This window comes from Heterodontus francisci, chromosome 1 (assembly GCF_036365525.1).
Source record: "Heterodontus francisci isolate sHetFra1 chromosome 1, sHetFra1.hap1, whole genome shotgun sequence".
Taxonomy (NCBI): Eukaryota; Metazoa; Chordata; class Chondrichthyes; order Heterodontiformes; family Heterodontidae; genus Heterodontus; species Heterodontus francisci.
In genome coordinates this window covers 215,601,335-215,616,073 of record NC_090371.1, presented here as the reverse complement: position 1 = coordinate 215,616,073, position 14,739 = coordinate 215,601,335, and the positions used below count along the sequence as shown (strand labels likewise).

General features: G+C 40.6%; 1 protein-coding gene across 4 annotated transcripts in view; it reads right to left on the bottom strand.

Moving 5' to 3' along the window:
• Positions 1-2,945: 2,945 nt before the first annotated feature.
• The window catches only part of anapc10 (anaphase promoting complex subunit 10), a 62,809-nt gene continuing 51,015 nt past the window's right edge, over positions 2,946-14,739 (bottom strand). The window contains exons 5-6 of one of the 4 annotated variants that reach the window (XM_068041483.1): positions 13,460-13,578; positions 3,158-3,330 (exon numbers count right to left, since the gene is read on the bottom strand). In XM_068041483.1, the coding sequence (XP_067897584.1) occupies positions 3,249-3,330; positions 13,460-13,578 (201 nt within the window). In that variant the 3' untranslated portion in view covers positions 3,158-3,248. Of the gene's footprint in view, positions 3,331-13,240; positions 13,579-14,739 lie in introns of those variants that run through there. The other 3 variants (XM_068041497.1, XM_068041477.1, XM_068041489.1) reach the window with 3 other exon arrangements.

Here is a 14,739-nt window from a genome sequence, read left to right as displayed (position 1 = left end):
ACTTTTTTTCCCCCTCCACTTGAATGGCTTCCTGTACCATGGTGCCATGGTCAGGTTGCTCATCTACCCTGCAGCCCCCACTCTCATCCAAACAAGCTGATAGAACCTCAGACCTGTTGGACAATCGCACAGGCTGAGGCTCCTGCACTCCAGCCCTCTGGGTCCCCTTACCTGCCTCAGCTGCAGCCACACTCTCCTGTCCCTGACCAAATCAGAAGACCCTATCCTAAGGGGCGTGACCGCCTCCTGGTACAAAATGTCCAGGTAACTTTCCCCCCTCCCTGATGTGTTGTAGCGTCTGTAACTCAGACTCCAGTTCAATGACTCTGAGCTGAAGCTCTTCGAGCCGCCAACACTGCAGACATGTTTACCCTGGATCACACTGGCATCCAGGAGCTCCCACATGCAGCCCCCGTGACACATCACCTGTCCTGCCATCCTTAATGTGTTTCAATTAATTACTTAATTATTTTATTCATTTAAAAAAATATATATTTTATTAAGCTTACCACTTTACTATTTTAAATGTTAGGATTAGAATGGACCTTAATCACTTACCAGATACTCACCAAACAGGTTGCTTCTTCCCAAACCAATCACCTACCTGCTTCCCTGTGATGTCACAGCTTACCAGGTACTCACCAAACAGCTCCTTCCACTGCACTGAAGCAAGAACCAAACACTGGAGGGTTAAAAAAGTAGAAAAAAAAAGGAAAAATGGAGCACCTCCGCCCCCTTCGCCAAACTCGAATCTCCACACTCAGCTTTTAATCTGCACTCTGTAAGTCTAATAGACGTTACCAATGATAATAAAGCTTTGCCAATACTAATGAACCTTACTATTATTAAACCTTACAATACTGATAAGCCCTAATAATATTTAATACAGATTATGTATTAACTTGTCCTAATTTGAACTAATGCACTCACTACTGGTCTCTCTCTCTCACTCTTTATTATAAATTATAAAATTCGCTTGATTTATTAGTATATAAACTAAAAACTAAATCAAGTGTTATGCCATGTTTGATTTAACTTAAATTAAATGCTTACCTGTATACTCACCCCAGCGGCTCTCTGCTTCCCCTGCTCTCACTGTTGATTGTGACGTTACTCTGATGTCACTTTTCAATTTTTTTCCCTGCTCCGCTCCCACTGTGCTCCCCTCTCTCTCTTTCTGCTCCCGCGGTGCCCCTCTCTCTCTCGCTGTCTGTCTCTGGTCTCTGACTCCGACTTTTGGCACACTTTTTAAACCTCTGCTCTCTCTTGCGCTGTCTGTCCAGGGTCGTCACCCTTGCTTTTGGCGCGCTTTTTAAACCTCCAGACCCACTGTGCTCTCTCTCGTTGTCTGTCTCTGGTCCTTTAGAGCAAAAAGAGGCAAAGGAGACCCAATAGAACTGGGTCCTGTCCTGAATTCTGGTCTGCATACCCCAATCTCACCTACCCCTCCCAAGTCCAGGAATTTTGAGTCTAAGTTAATAAAGCACATTACTGTAAGAACTTCAGATCCAAAATGTCCATATGTGCCACCTTGCAAAAACAAGCAAATCATGAAATTTTGACTGCAGGTATGTAGATTCAGAGGCCTGGATTTTAGCCAGAAGGCGTGTTTCATCCTTGGGTTGAGGGGGTGTGGGGGGTGGAAAGGTGGGTGCTATTGTGATTGTCAGGAAACCAAAATCGAGCTTCTTGAATGTCCTGCAGAATTCAACTGCAGGGGTCCTTTAAATGGAGGTTCCCACCCACAGGCAGTCTGATTAACAGGATGTAATTTTAGGCAGGAAGACTGCTTCACAGGGCTGAAGCCGACAAGAGTATGTAGGCAGACTGGTGGAGCAAGAGAGATCAACGGTGGAGGGAGGGAAGCAGATGGATCATGGTGGGTGGGGTGGCTTTACTGGGCCTGCAGAAAGGGCTCCTGCTCCTCCCTACCCACAAGCAGTGCTCTAAAGGCCCCTGCCTCACAGATTCAGCCCTTCCTGTCTTCTTTAATCTACTAAACTTCCCGAGGTTTGGGAAACCTGGCCACCTGTGGTTTAAAATAGAATGTCTGTTAAAATGAAGGCATGCAGCCTCATTATGATATATAAGTAACCAACCTGCTTCCCGAGAGCGAATTGGTCGCCTGCCCTCGTCCCGCCTCCATTAAAACCAGAAGTAGGTGGATTCAGCTGCTGATCCAGATTTTTTGCACTTTAACTTCTGGCAGAATCCTGATTTTGGGAGTTAAAATTCAGCCCAGATTGTTTGCTGCCATTGTCATGGCCAGGCATTGATATCAGTAGCATGAAAATTCACTCCTCTTATGCAGAGTTTTTATGTGGGGAAGGTTTGGGAGGATCTGAATGAATTGATCATAACTGAATTAGTTTGAAGCTAAACTGATTAAGTACAACAACTTTCCATGGAAAAGTTCAACGGCAACTTAGATAATGTGGGAACATAGTTGGGACACCTAAATATAAACTTTGTCTTGAAATTCCTTTGTGTGTTAAATTTATCCGAATGCATACTTGAGTAAGGTGCCTCTGTCCGTGGATGGACAATGCAATGCAAGGAGGAATTTCTAGCCATTTTTAAGTGTCATAATTTGGCACCGATTGTAGCTTGTTCTGTGGGATTTTTGCAAAGCCAACTTGAATGCAGCATTTTAATTCAATTAGCTTTCTGCTAATGTTTTTAGGAGGGGCTGTGGGAAAGCTCACTTTATACAGCTGGATGAATTTGCCTTCGCAATGATCTACTATTGATTCGGAAAACAAATGAGGGGGCTTTGTTTATTGTAATGCTAAGCTCCTTGGCAGGGTCCACAAGCTAAGAGTTAACCCCCTCAGGTCTGCCACTCAGATTTCTTATCACCGCACAGCCTCGATCCATAGGAAAGGCAGGACATATCAGGGCCAAAGGTTTCTCCACAACAATCATGACCACTCAAAATGCATGGCTTGAGGCATCATTTTTATTTTGCCTCCATTCACTTTTCTTCCAAACAGTAATAAAATTAGTATTTTTTTACACCAATTAATAAAGAAAAAACAAAATCTGCAGCTGCTGGAATGGCTTTGAGTGCATCAAAACAACATTTGCCTTAATATTCAGTCATCTAATGCAACGATACATCATGAAGTCTATAGTGGTACATCTTGGAAATTTGCCGATTGAACTTTCTTCCACTGGAGTGTAGACTTTAATTTGTCTCATATGCGTGTCCCTTCCATTCTGATGATTGGCTAGTACAGCAATCTGTATCATAAATGTACGGATTGGCTTCTTGTTGACATCAGCGAGTGGAACGTGAATCCATCCGCTGGGCTCCACCAGCTCCAGTTGCTGTAATCCAATTAAGACAGGGTATTAAATATAATTTCCATCTTAGTGCAAGCGAAAAAATCTGTACAATAGCTGAAAGTTTTTCAAAAAAATTATAAAGGACACATTTAGCACAAAGAAATACTCTTGTAAAGGTTTGGCTGCAGGTCATCAGTCACATATTTGAAAATAAGCTGGACAACCACATAAATTGATTTATTAACAAAAATCTAGCATCAAGTTGTAAATAAAACAAGGAACACATACTACATACAAAATCTCAGCAAGATCCATGTCCTTCAAGCCATTAATTAGTCTTAAACTAGATCTTCTCCACTCCCAGTCAGTGAAACTACACAAGATCCAAAATGCTTTGTGCTAATATGTATGGGCATCACTTGGAAACATAATTGTATTATGTAGATCAAGAGCACCAGAAACATACATCTGTCTTTAGATAAATTTAGTACGACAAAATAGGGCACATTTTTCAACTGCGTGCCCCTAGCATGGAACCTCATTGGCAGGGAAATATCAAGAAATCAAGTGCACTGTCAGTGATCTCCATCCATTATAGGTTCTACCCTTACAATTTCCCAATATGTACTCCTATTGGATCTCATTGGATCCATCTGAACAGGCAGATCCTCAGTTAACATCTCATGCCCAGCACCTTCAAAAATATAGCACTCCCTTTGCACAGCAGCGAAGTATCAGCCTAGATTACGTGCTTATCCCAGAATAGGGCTTGAACCCATAATCTTCTGAGGCAAGAGTACTACTACTAAGCTAGGGCTATGAACGAATGAATTAAGATGAAGCTGACCACCACAAGACAACTCCATGCCCAAATGCTGAGCTGAGATTTTTTTTTTGCAGAACCTAAGCTCTTGGGTAAAAACGAAGTCGAGAAAATTGTACGAATGTTGTGCGTGGGATGGGGAGGACAAGAAAAATAGAAAAACCCATTTGGAAAATAAATTGCATGCCTGCACAAACTATAGGATTGAAAGTATTAAATGGAGTTAAAAATATTAAGATTGCTTTCTCAATATTCTAGTTTTTCCAACAAAAACATTGTGTGAATCTGTATTTTTCCACTTGTAAAGAGGAACAAAAAAAGTACACTTTGTATATTTTACTTAAATGTCAAAGTACTGCGAGAGGGTAGCTAGGCTAATGACCATAACTACTTCCAACATAAAAAACTACATTGTGTTGAATTAAAAGGTAATTATTTAACTTGGCTGTATAATGCCCAAATAGACTTTCAACTATAATAAATCACCCATGCACTGTTTGACTATAGAAAGATTTTCCTGGCAAACTTTGCTATAGTCGATTACATTTACATTTTGTTCAATTTATATCTTTAAGCCAGTTTACTGTATTAATATCAAGGCAAAGATGCTAGGTTTCTGCACATTAAAATTAATGTAAAACTTGCTTGTATCAACTTGAGTATCAACTTCAAATATTTCCATTGATATTAAAGTGAGCTTCCAAGTAAAATTTGCATTTTATTTTTAGTTAAAGTTTAATCCATTTTACATGCTGCAAAGTACATTAGAGACAAACATGTGTGCTTAGATATATATAATTGTCTAGTTTTCTAAGGTCATTTGGGAATACTAAATTAGATTGAGCTCATACAATGGAGACAACAGTAAAATTTTCCAAGTGGTTGAACACTTATGCTGAAACTGTAGAGAACCAACAGCAACCCATTATGCATTTGCATAATCTGCCACCCACATCGCTGAAGAAACAGCTTTCAAACACATGCATTAAGCTCAAAAACCACTAAATCCTTTAACACCCATTCACATTTTTACAACACTTCATTTAGTTGAAAACACAAAAAAATTAGCTTTCAGTGTTCCTGCAATGAATCTACTGTGTTGATGGATCAATTGTGAACTCAGCTGCTGTCTGAGATTCATGACTAAAAGCAGTTTAAAAACAGAAATGCTGACTGCACTATATTCTTTATATCACCACTCTTGTGAAACACATTGCATGATTAAAAAAAAAACTTCCAGAAGTTCCCACAGTGCATGGATACAGTATTCATTACTCTCAAATGCATCACAACATTGCGCCCTTAGAATTAAAAAGGTAGCTTTATCCTTTATTCCCTTTCATTTTTCTCAAGAGTCCGCTGAGCCCAAAACATGAAGTGGAGGACACTGCAAACTTGATTTAAAAATAACATGTACTTGAACAGTACAGAGAATTGGGGAAAAATATACTTTTCGGAACACACGATATAAAAGATTGCTGAACAGTTTACTGAGAAAGTCTCACTTAAGAAGCCAACAGGAAGCCTTACAGAAGCTCACAATTGTGCTGGAAAATTGCAGTATCCACCATAGCTGAGAACCTGATTCTTCCACTGCAATCATCTTAATTGCCATATTAGTGGGTCATGCCACAAGACAAAAAAAAAGTTTTACATACGTTGTAGCAACTCAGAGGGAGGGAGGGCAGGGGAAGCACGCCACAAAGACAACAGTAGCAGCAATCGCCTAAAATTTCTCATATGCACATACAGACAGAAAACTGTAAATCTTCAGGATTTGGAAGTTTCTCAGACTCAATAGTATCATAAATACCACAGCAACTGGAACCTGTGAAAATGCATCCTAGGATGGAATCAACAACAGAGGTGGGGATGGGGAGAAAATAGGTGACTTGTTTTTTTTAAAAATCGATATGTTTCAAGATCATTTTGCATAATGATGTTAGATAATCTGTATAGTTTCAAAAGGCATAGAGTTCTTAAAATATAAAGTATTCAAATATAAAGTAAGGTTACAGGAATGTTCGATCCATAAAAAGAACAAAGATCTGAAAACCCCTCTTTGTACCTAACTCCACCCATTAATGAAACTGCACAATCACCACCAGGTCTTTGGGTTTGGCATTTTCCTTTTGTCATTACTAAAATAAAAAAAGTGTAATTATGCCCAAGACCAAAAAATGTAATAATTAATGTAATACATCATAGCATTTGTTGTGTACACAGTTCTTTTAATTCAGAAGCAGAGGTATTGTTAAGAAATTGTTAATTCAGAAGCAAAGGCATTGTTAAGAGATTGTTACGGCCCATGAGCCTAGCTACCCTGCATGCTATACTCAGCATTAAAATAAAATATACACAAAATGTGTTAAAAATTTCACCAATACATAATGACATTAAATTAAACAAACACAAGAGGTAAAGTGCAGTAACACTAGCAGTTAAGGATTTACACCTGAAAAGTTAATTTAGATGCACTTTGAAGTAAACAATCTTTTAGGCGTCCAGAAAAAAAAAGACGTATAGGCTATTATAATTCTTTGCAAACAATCTCATTCATAGAGTAAAGATCTTCATTAGAGGTATTGTTACACAAGCATTTCTAGCCAAAATGCATGGAAGTCAACAACAACTTATATTTATATAGCACCTTTAACGAAATAAAAACATCCCAAGATGCTTCACTGACGCATTATAAAACAAAGTGTGACACCAAGCCACATAAGCAGCTATTACGTCAGATGACCAAAAGCTTGGTCAAAGAGGTAGGTTTTAAGGAGTCTCTCAAAGGAGGAAAGCAAGGTGGAGAGGCGTAGGGAGGGTATTCCAGGGCTTGGGCCTAGGCAACTGAAGTCGTGGCCACCAAAGGTGGAGTGATTAAAATCAGGGATGTGCAAGAGGCCAGAATTACAGGAGTGGAGATATCTTAGAGGGTTATGGGGTTGGAGGAGATTACAGAGATAGGAGCGAGGCCATGGATGGATTTAAAAACAAGGATGAGAATTTTAAATTCAAGACGTTATTTGACCAGGAGCAGACTGAGTTAATCTAAATGCACTATAAGATTTACTCCATTCTTACAATTCCAAATTGCAGAAACTATAAATGCATTTTTAGAACAAGTGCAATTAATGGCAAGATTTTAAAAACTTTAAAGCATGTAGTTCAGTGAAACTTCCACCCATTCAACCTTTTTAAATATCAGGATGAATGAATACAGCATACACAGATTTTTAACGCAAGTAATTTATAGAAATGCCTTTCCTTAAATATTCTCATCTCTTGCACTACAACAAATGCTTTCTCTAAGATAACCAAGTTTCCCACATTTGTTTTCTCGCTCTAATTGCTTTTGTTTAATTTATCTACCTACTCCTTTGAATCAGTTTAAGAGTGGAAAAATTCATTAAACATTAAAGTCACAGAATTATTACAGTGCAGGAGGAGGCCATTCGGCCCATTGTGTCTGCACCAATTCTCTGAAAGAGCAATTCATTCAGTTCCATTCCCCCACCTTCTCCCCGTAACCCTGCACATTCTTCCTTTTCATATAACAGTCTAATTCCCTTTTGAATGCTTCAATTGAACCTGCGTCCACCACACGCTCAGGCAGTGCATTCCAGACCTTAACCACTCGCTGCGTGAAAAAGTTTTCCTTCATGTCACTTTTGCTTCTCTTACCAAATACTTTAAATCTGTGCCCTTTCATTCTTGATCCTTTCACGAGTGGGAACAGTTTCTATCTGCTCTGTCCAGACCTCTCATGATTTTGAATACCTCTATCAAATCACCTCTCAGCCTTCTCTTCTCCAAGGAAAACAGTCCTAACTTCTCCAATCTATCTTCATAACTGAAGTTCCTCATCCCTGGAACCATTCTTATGAATCTTTTCTGTAATCTCACCAATGCCCTCACATCTTTTCCAATATGCAGCGCGCAAAATAGGACGCAATACTCCAGCTGAGGCCAAACTAGTGTCTTATATAAGTTCAACATAACTTCCTTGCTCTTGTACTCTATGCCCCTATTAATAAAGCCCTGGATACTGTATGCTTTATTAACCGTGCTCTCAACTGTCCTGCCAACTTCAAATGTCTTATGCACATATACACCCAGGTGCCTCTGCTCCTGCACCTTTAGAATTGAACAATATTTTAAATTGTCTCTCCATGTTCTTCCTACCAAAATGAATCACTTCACATTTCTCTGCATTGAACTTCATCTGCCACCTGTCTGCCCATTCCACCAACTTGTCTATGTCCTTTTGAAGTTCTACACTATCGTCCTTATAGTTCATAACGCTTGCAAGTTTCATATCATCTGCAAACTTTGAAATTGTGCCCTGTACACCAAATACTAGGTCATTAATATATGTCAGGAAAAGCAAGGGTCCCAACAATGACGCCTGGGGAACTCCACTACAAACCTTCCTCCAGCCCGAAGTCTATAATTTCGAACACAAAAACTGGAGTTTTTCTCCACTCCTTGCCAATTCTTTTTCTCTCTTGGCTCTTGAGAAGTGTTAACTTCTTGTTGGAACAGAATTGCATGGGTGCCAGTAACTCTACAATTTATCACTAAATGTCAGAGTGACTAAACAGAAGATTTAGAAAACATCACATAGGGAGGTTGTGAGATAAAGGTAGAGAATCACCAATACGTCAGAAAAATGCTAACATGCGCACTGAAGATACAGAAAATTATTTTTGCAATAAATCATTTTCTCTATATGCACAATTCACAATACTCATCAGATGCACTATCTGGAGTTCTTTGAGGGAGTTACATATGCTGTGGATAAAGGGAAACCGGTGGATGTACTATACTTAGATTTCCAGAAGGCATGTGACAAGGTGCCACATCAAAGGTTACTGCAGAAAATAAAAGCTCATGGTGTAGGGGGTTTCATATTGGCATGGATAGAAGATTGGCTAGCAAACAGGAAACAGAAAGTACGCATAAATGGCTCATTTTCTGGTTGGCAAGATGTAACGAGTGGTGTGCCACGGGGTCTGTGCTGGGCCTCAACTTTTTACAATTTATATAAATGAGTTAGATGAAGGAACAGAAGGTATGATTGCTAAATTTGCTGATGACACAAAGATACTTTAGTTTAGTTTAGTGATACAGCACTGAAACAGGCCCTTCGGCCAACCGAGTCTGTGCCGACCATCAACCACCCATTTATACTAATCCTGCACTAATTCCATATTCCTACCACATCCCCACCTGTCCCGATATTTCCCTACCACCTACCTATACTAGGGGCAATTTATAATGGCCAATTAACCTATCAACCTGCAAGTCTTTGGCGTGTGGGAGGAAACCGGAGCACCCGGAGAAAACCCACGCAGACACAGGGAGAAATTGCAAACTCCACAGAGGCAGTACCCAGAATTGAACCCGGGTCGCTGGAGCTGTGAGGCTGCAGTGCTAACCATTGCGCCACTGTGCCGCCCCACATAGGTAGGAAAGTAAGTTGTGAAGAGGACATAAGGGGGCTACAAAGGGACATAGCTCGGTCAAGTGAGTGGGCAAAGACCTGCAAATGGAGTATAATGTGGGAAAGTGTAAAATTGTCCACTTTGGCAGAGAGATTACAGGGCTGAGATGCAAAGGGATCTGGGTGTCCTAATGCATGAAGCGCAAAAGGTTAGTATGCATGTACAGCACGTAATTAAGAAAGCTAATAGAATATTATAGTTTATCGCGAGGGGAATTGAATACAAAAGTAGGGAGGTTATGCTTCATCTATACAGGGCATTGGTGAGACCACATCTGGAGTACTGTGTACAGTACTGGTCTCCTTATTTAAGGAAGGATGCAAATGCATTGGAGGCAGTACAGAGAAGCTTTACTAGACTAACATCTGGAATGGGCAGGCTGTCTTACGAGGAAAGATTGGACCGGCTAAGAACATAAGAAATAGGAGCAGGAAGTGGTCACTCGGCCCCTCAAGCCTGCCCTGCCATTCAATAAGATCATGGCTGATCTGCCCCAGACTTCGACTCCTCTTTCGTGCCAGCTCCTCATAGCCCTCAACTCCCCAATATTTAAAAAATCTATCTACCTCCTCTTTAAATATTTTCAGTGATCTAGTCTGCACAACTCTCTGGGGTAGAGAATTCCAGACATTCACTACCCTCAAAAGGTAGGGGTGGCAAGTTCTCCCTGTGACCAAATGGGTTTCCGCCGGCTGCTCCGGTTTCCTCCCACAGCCAAAGACTTGCAGGTTGATAGGTAAATTGGCCATTGTAAATTGCCCCTAGTATAGGTAGGCGGTAGAAGAATGGTGGGGATGTGGTAAGGAATATGGGATTAATGTAGGATCAGTATAAATGGATGGTTGTTGGTCGGCACAAACTCAGTGGGCTGAAGGGCCCGTATCAGTGCTGTATCTCTCTATGACTCTAAGAAATTCCTTCGCATCTCAGTTTTAATTGGGTGTCCCCTTATTCTGTAACTATGTCCCCTAGTTCGAGATACCCAACTAGTGGGAACATCTTCTCAACATCTACCCTGTCAAGCCCCCTCAGAATCTTGTACGTTTCAATAGGCTAGGCTTGCATCTGCTGGAATTTAGAAGAATAAGAGGCAACTTGATCGAAACATATAAGATCCTGAGGGGTATTGACAGGATGGATGTGGACAGGATGTTTCCCCTTGTGGGAGAATCTAGAACGAGGGGTCACTGTTTAAAAATAAGGGGTCGCCCAATTAAGACAGAGATGAGGAGAAACTTTTTCTCTCAGCAGGCTGAGTGTCTTTGGAATTCTCTTTCTCAAAAGGCCTTGAAAGCCAAATCTTTGAATATTTTTAAGGCAGAGGTAGATAGATTCTTGATAAGCAAGGGGGTGGAAGGTTATCGGGGGTAGGTGGAAATGTGGAGTAATCAGTGCAGCCATGAAATTATTGAATGGCGGAGCAGGCTCGAAGGGGCGAGTGGCCTGCTCCTACCCCTAATTTGTATGTTCATATGTCAACCTCTGCCTTTCCATAGGATGTTAACTGCTAGTGCAATAAACACTCACTAACACTACAAAAGTTTTAAAATATGTACATTTAAATGACGGTCAAACCTGGATTTGAACTCATTTCTTGAGCTCCAATACACCACAGTTGTATTGCTAATAAAGTAGAACTGCATTCTTCAGGACATAGAATGGATGAATGGAAAGCAAGTTGTGAGGAGGACACAGTCACCAAAGGGATAACGATAGGTTAAGTGAGTGGGTAAAAAATTGGCAGATTGAGTATAATGTGGGGAAATGTGAGGTTGTCCACTTTGGCAATGAGGACAGAAAAGCAGATTATTTTTGAAATGGAGAGAAACTGCAGAATGCCAAAGTACAGAGGGATCTGGGTGTCCTCACACATGAACCACAAGAAGTTAGCATGCAGTAACAGCAAGTAATTAGGAAGACAAATAGAATGTTGGCCTTTATTGCAAGGGGGTTGGAGTTTTAAAGTCTTGCTACAACTGCATAGGGCATTGTTGAGACCACACCTAGAGTACTGTGTACAGTTTTGGTCTCTTTACTTGAGGTATATACTGGTACTGGAGGCAGTACAGAGAAGGTTCACTCGGTTTGATCTTGCGGATGAAGGGGTTGTCTTATGAGGAAAGGTTGAGCAGGTTGGGCTTAAACTCATTGGAATTTAGAAGAATAAGAGCTGACTTTAAGAGTGATTCAAGCTGCCAAGCGAAACCTGATACAATTCACATGGACATCCCAACTTATTCCCTGCTTTAGCTCCAAGTTGTAAATGGATGCCATTCTTCATTCAAGTCACTGGCAATCCAGTTAAAGAACTATTTCAAAATAACTGACATTAAAAACTACCATTTTGCTTGTTGGGTAAAAATACAGAATAAAAATTATACCTGATAAAACAGGGATGGATATAGGAGCACTCTTATATTGCAAGTGCATCTATTAATTTCAAATCTACATCTGGTCATTAAGTAGCTTAGATAATGGGCCAGATTCTGCTTTAACAGGGCACCTAACAGAGTCTGCCATTAGTTTTACTTGCCCCTGCTCCCTTCAGCTCAAAAACATTTTTGACCACTAAGTTGCTGGAAGTGCAAGCTGTCAATGGTGCAGTGAAGGCAACAAGGCACCTGAATGAACAGGACAAGCAACCACGTATTTCTTTATTTCTCAATTCTTAAATATCATTGGTTAAACAATTGAAGGATAAGGAGGTGTGAAATAGAATGCGTGAATTCAATGTCAAATCATGCACAGAAAGAGAAATAACGAGGGGGAAAGAAAAATTGGATTGAGAGAGGGAAAAAAAGGGGAAGAAAAATAACTTCTTTTAATTTGTCATTTTTAAACTCTCCTAAACAATTCACAACTTGAAGGAATGAGAGGCCACATTTATAATAGTTAATTTTCACTGTCAGTGAGATTGATTAGCAGTCATTAACACTCATCACATTGTTAAAAGGGTACTTAAGTTTGTAATTACTAGTCCTAAAATATCTGCAGCAGATTCAGTTCCTTTCCAGGAAGCAAATACAGCAACTTTACAACATTCAATGCATGTCAATGGTGAGGCAGACAGCAAAATGCCATTTTCGCGAAGTCAGCAGTGGAGCTGTGCAACTTGGCCAGCAACCTTTGGATATTGGCATTTAACTGCACACCTGCCCCTCCCTTGAAATTGCTGTACCATTTACGCATTAACAGCAAGTGCCACTAGTTTCACCGGTATTTAAACAGCAAAATCTCGATAAACAAAATCTCTTTTGAGATTGCATTTGTTGAATTATACAAATCCTGCAATAATGTTTCATCTGCAATAGCACAGCATAAAATACCATTCCCTCAGTTAATCTCATCATTAAAGAATTCATCCCATGGTAAATAAATTATGTGAAACAATAAAAATGTCTTTGAGGCAGACAATTAGGATGTATCACAATGACACTGTCAGGCAAATCTACTTGACCCTACAGCATGCCCCTGACTGTTATGACCAGGTGAGAAAGGTGTCTAGGGGTCCCTTTCAGGCTTCAACTGGTCTTATTGTAACAGGGTTTAATTTTAAATACACCGTGTTTTGAGCTCCCCCTTGGTGCATCCTTGATCACCGCTTTCCAATTATAAGGCCAAGAAATGAGCACAAACAGGCTTTATTAGGTTTAAAGAAGAAAAGTGAAATTTATTAAAACTTAAACTCTAATTTGGTTAACACCTACGGATACACGACGTGCCCACGCTAGCATGCATATGCGATACACACATGCAGATAGGGACAGAAAAGAGAAAAAAAAATAAAGCGGAGAGGCTTGAGGCAATATCTGAACAGTTTCTTGTTACTGTGTTTCGAGCTCACTGCAGTCCTTTCGTAGGTAATTCTTGCTTTTCGTTGGGGCTCAGTATTCTTCTTAAACCTTGCTCACTGTAGGAGACTTCTCTCTCTTGGGGTTCCTGTGTCTTCAATGGATTCCAAAGCTGGTGAGAAAGAGATGGGAGCAGACATGAGAGAGATGTTCTCAATCCAGGAGATTTCTGTCTTCAAAAACTCTGTGGTAAGTTCAAATTCCTGCACCAGCCAGTTGGTCATGTGACTAAACTGGTCTGACCATGTTTGTTTTGTGTATTGGGGAGCAGGGACTGGTTCCTTTGTTCCAGCACTGTCTGCCAGTATGCAAAAAATGTCTTTTGATCCAGGGGCTTGGCAACCCATTGTATTAGGCCTTCTTTCCTTGTCAGCAACAATTTGAAGTTCAATGCCCATGTGGAGAAATTAACGGGCCTCATTCTTGGTAGGTGGGGGCCTGCATGACGCTGCCCTAGAACTATCAGTATACTGCTCTTGATGTGTAGCAAGATCTATTTGCTGCAAAAATAATTAAAACATTCTGTACAACTTTAACTAAAATAGAACATCTTCCAGAATTTAGCACACTGAAATACATCTCAATGAGATATCTCATGCCAGTAGTTAATGAATAAGGCTCTGCATTTACAAAGACTAAACTAGGGACTATTTTAATATGCATTTGGGCCTGAAAATTTGTCAACTAGATGGAGCAGAATTCCACAGAAATTGAGACATGGGAAAAGTCTGGCTTTCAAACCATATGCCTTGCGTACAATCCACAAAAAGCAGGAAAAATCCAAGCCGACCAATTACTGCCCTATCAGTCTACTCTTGATCATCAGCAAAATGATGGAAGGGGTGGTTGACAGTGCTATCAAGCAGCACTTGCTCATCAATAACCTGCTCACTGGTGGTCAGTTTGGGTACTGCGAGGGACACTCAGCTCCTGACCTCATTACAGCCTTGATCCAAATATGGATAAAAGAGCTGAACTCAAAAGGTGGGAGTGACTGCCCTTGACATCAAAGCAGCATTTGACTGATTATGGCATCAAGGAGCCCTAGCAAAACTGGAATCAACAGGAATCGGGGGAAAACTCTACGCTGGTTGGAGTCATACCTAGCGCAAAGGAAGATGGTCGTGGTTGTTGGTGGTCAACCATCTCAGTCCCAGAACATCACTGCAGGAGTTCCTCAGGGTAGTGTCCTAGGCCCAACCATTTTCAGCTGCTTCATCAATGACCTTCCCTCCTTCATAAGGTCAGAAGTGGGACGTTTGCTGATATTTGC